Below are 2,804 nucleotides of genomic sequence, written 5' to 3' on the forward strand. Positions count from 1 at the left end.
ACATAATTCATAAAGGAAAGGAAAGGAAAGAAAAGGGGGTGAAGGTGAATGAAATACCTTTGCGCACTTTCTCTCTCTATCTCTATTTTCTTGCTTTGCTCAACTCAAAGTACACGGCTGACCTCTCCGTTCACAACTCCACCTCAATCGATAGAGGTACATACGTCTTCCCTTTCTCTGTTCGTGCGTGTGTTACTGGTGCAAATTGATCGTCTGTCTATGTTCTTGGTGTCTCTAAAGTTATTTCGGAGTTGCGTTGATTGCTTTTTTGATAACCTGTATTCAATTGGAATTTGTTTCGTTTCAATCGATTTTGTTTTAGGGATTTTGCGTTTAGGTCGAAGACTGTGCTATTGTAGACCGACGTTTTTTGAATTCCTTCATATTGACTTGAGGAATGATTATTACTGATCGAATTATCGTAGAATAAGGTTTGGTTTTCGATTCTGAATGATAACTTACTTGCTTTTCTTTGATTGTATTGGTTATTAATCACTTTGATTGTGCAATTTTGGTTTGAATTTAGGATTGAGTCGAGGAATAACTTTGCTGATTGGATTAACGCCTAACGACAATTTACTTTTGGATTATCGAGTCATATTAGTGCTGAAATTGACGGTTCTTCTGTATTATTGTTGTTTGTTTAGTTGAATGTTTAGGATCGAATTGAGAAATACAACTACAATTAATCTTAAATCTTTGTGTGTATTGATTTTAGGTCATGTAATCTCAAATTTGTTAATAATTATCTTCCATAACTTTCATACACATCCTTGTTGTTCTACACAGTAATATCTTTGACCTTCTTGTGACATATTGATGATGTATTGATGTTAACTTACAGTTGAGAGGTGTCTTCTCCATTACTAGAGAACAAAACCACAATGACACCATTATCAATATCTTCAGTTCGATAAAATCCACAACTGAGTAAAACAAAAAAATGGGAGGCTGCTGTTGCTGCTTTTCCAAAGGAGTAGAACTCAACACTTCACCCCGATTCTATCATGTTAGTATATACTGTATGGGACTGTGAAATTACCATCTTACCCTTCATGTTGTCCCAATGTTAGTTTTTTTTTTTTTTTTTTTTTCTTCTTGATTGTGCAGTATCCAATAGCATCAGAGGAGCGGCAACCTTTGTCATCATCAAACAGTGGTGGAGTTTCTGCACTATCTACAGGGCTTTTAGTTGATACAAATCTTGAAACTTCTTCAATACCAGATACATACAGACCTCCCCCTGCCCCTATCCCATATGATGTAAATGTTGACCATCATCCGAGAAGTCCACTCAGTAACAATCGAGAAGCTTCTGGTGTTGGAGAAATAACAATCAGTAGCAACAACAGTCCCGGTGGCGAAACTGTAATTAAGGAAACAAAAGGGTCTGAATGCAAAGACCTTACAAATATTGAACTTGTTGAAACAAAAGAAGTAGAAGATGAGCTTGACAAGTCTGGTGAACTCAAGAAGCCTACTGGACCTATTTTGCCACCTGAGGAATGTCCCACCTGTCTTGAAGGTATTTTTGACTTAATGGGTTAAGCCAAAAAAACAAACCATTTAAGCTTCTTCTTTTTTTTTTTTATAAATTTTTATTTTGTGCAGAATATGATGAAGAAAACCCAAAAATAATAACGAAATGTGAACATCATTTTCACTTGTCATGCATTCTTGAATGGATGGAAAGAAGTGACACGTGCCCTGTGTGTGATCAGGTTGGTTAAAAACAAAATATAGGGGCTTTTATGTAATTTGGGGAGTATGAAATTTTAAAACAAGGGAATGTTGTTATTTGCAGGAGATGATAATCAACTTTCCCATCAACGAATAGCAACAAATGCATGGTTTGGGTTACTAGCAACCATGCATGGTTTGGGTTACTAGCAACCACCGTTTGAATTTGATTTTTTTTTTTTTTTTTTAAATTGGAAAAAGAAATAAAAACTTGAAAAAACTAAAACCAACAAGAAAAGCAGTATCAGTGAAGTTGGTTTGAAGAAGAAAAAATGTTGGAAAATGAATATTATTTTGTACAGAAGTTTTCAGGAGTCAGTCATGATGTTGGTCTTTTATACTTGTTTGTAGAAAGAAATTTATGTGCATGATTTGATTTCACAAATAGATGTCACTTCATGTTTTAGTAATTTCATTGTGTTATCTTTAATTACATAAAATTCGGTTATATTGACTTTTATGTAGTTTTCCTTTTGGATTATTACATAAAGGAATCGGACATATGGGGTAGAAAAAACATGTGTAATCTACCCTAAACAAAAACAAAAGCATTACCATTGACGTTTAATGAAGATTATTAATTAATAGGCAAAGAGATGATCTTGATTTCAAGATTTGTCCCTTTCTAAAAATAATTTATGTATTAATAAAATAAAGTTTTTTGTTATATCGGTAAATACAAGTTGACAAAGCGATGTCGTCTTTGTAGAAAAAAAATGAAGAAATTATTGTTATCATTTTTGTGAAAATGAACGCTTGCAAATTTATTCTGAATATGTTATTTATATCTTTTATGTTTTCCTCTTTGACTTTATTTTTATAGTTTTAGTGGAAAAGGTATAAAATTTGGAATGTAATATATATATATATATATATATATATATATATATATATATATATATATATATATATATATATATATATATATATATATAGGGGATAGGGAATATACATTACAGTTCCACCTAAGCTTAGGTACTAAACTTATAAAATATGTCGTTTTAACATACTAAATATACTCGGTTTGGTTTCACTTGGTAAATATATCATTCTCCATAACATTT

The 2,804-nt window shown here is 32.1% G+C and overlaps 1 protein-coding gene across 2 annotated transcripts; it reads left to right on the forward strand.

Annotated features, from left to right (window-relative positions):
• On the forward strand, positions 1 to 2,150 carry LOC145002874 (putative E3 ubiquitin-protein ligase RHB1A). 2 transcript variants are annotated; one of them, XM_078962060.1, is made up of 6 exons: positions 2 to 156; positions 323 to 431; positions 845 to 1,009; positions 1,111 to 1,525; positions 1,612 to 1,721; positions 1,805 to 2,150. In XM_078962060.1, the coding sequence occupies exons 3-6, from the start codon at positions 944 to 946 to the stop codon at positions 1,835 to 1,837; spliced, it is 624 nt and encodes a 207-aa protein (XP_078818186.1). In that variant the 5' UTR covers positions 2 to 156; positions 323 to 431; positions 845 to 943; the 3' UTR covers positions 1,838 to 2,150. The 2 variants fall into 2 exon arrangements, with proteins under 2 accessions (XP_078818185.1, XP_078818186.1); XM_078962059.1 differs by lacking the exon at positions 323 to 431 and having other exon boundaries at positions 1 to 156.
• Positions 2,151 to 2,804: the final 654 nt, after the last annotated feature.

The sequence above is a fragment of the Lactuca saligna genome, chromosome 6 (genome assembly GCF_052625555.1).
Source record: "Lactuca saligna cultivar CGN05327 chromosome 6, ASM5262555v1, whole genome shotgun sequence".
Lineage (NCBI taxonomy): Eukaryota > Viridiplantae > Streptophyta > Magnoliopsida > Asterales > Asteraceae > Lactuca > Lactuca saligna.

Bases quoted from the DNA above. Each gene is read 5' to 3' on its own strand.
- LOC145002874 (XM_078962059.1), top strand. From the start codon at position 944: ATGGGAGGCTGCTGTTGCTGCTTTTCCAAAGGAGTAGAACTCAACACT. The intron at 1,526-1,611 runs GTATTTTTGACT...TATTTTGTGCAG, and splicing joins ATGTCCCACCTGTCTTGAAG to AATATGATGAAGAAAACCCA. The intron at 1,722-1,804 runs GTTGGTTAAAAA...TGTTATTTGCAG, and splicing joins CGTGCCCTGTGTGTGATCAG to GAGATGATAATCAACTTTCC.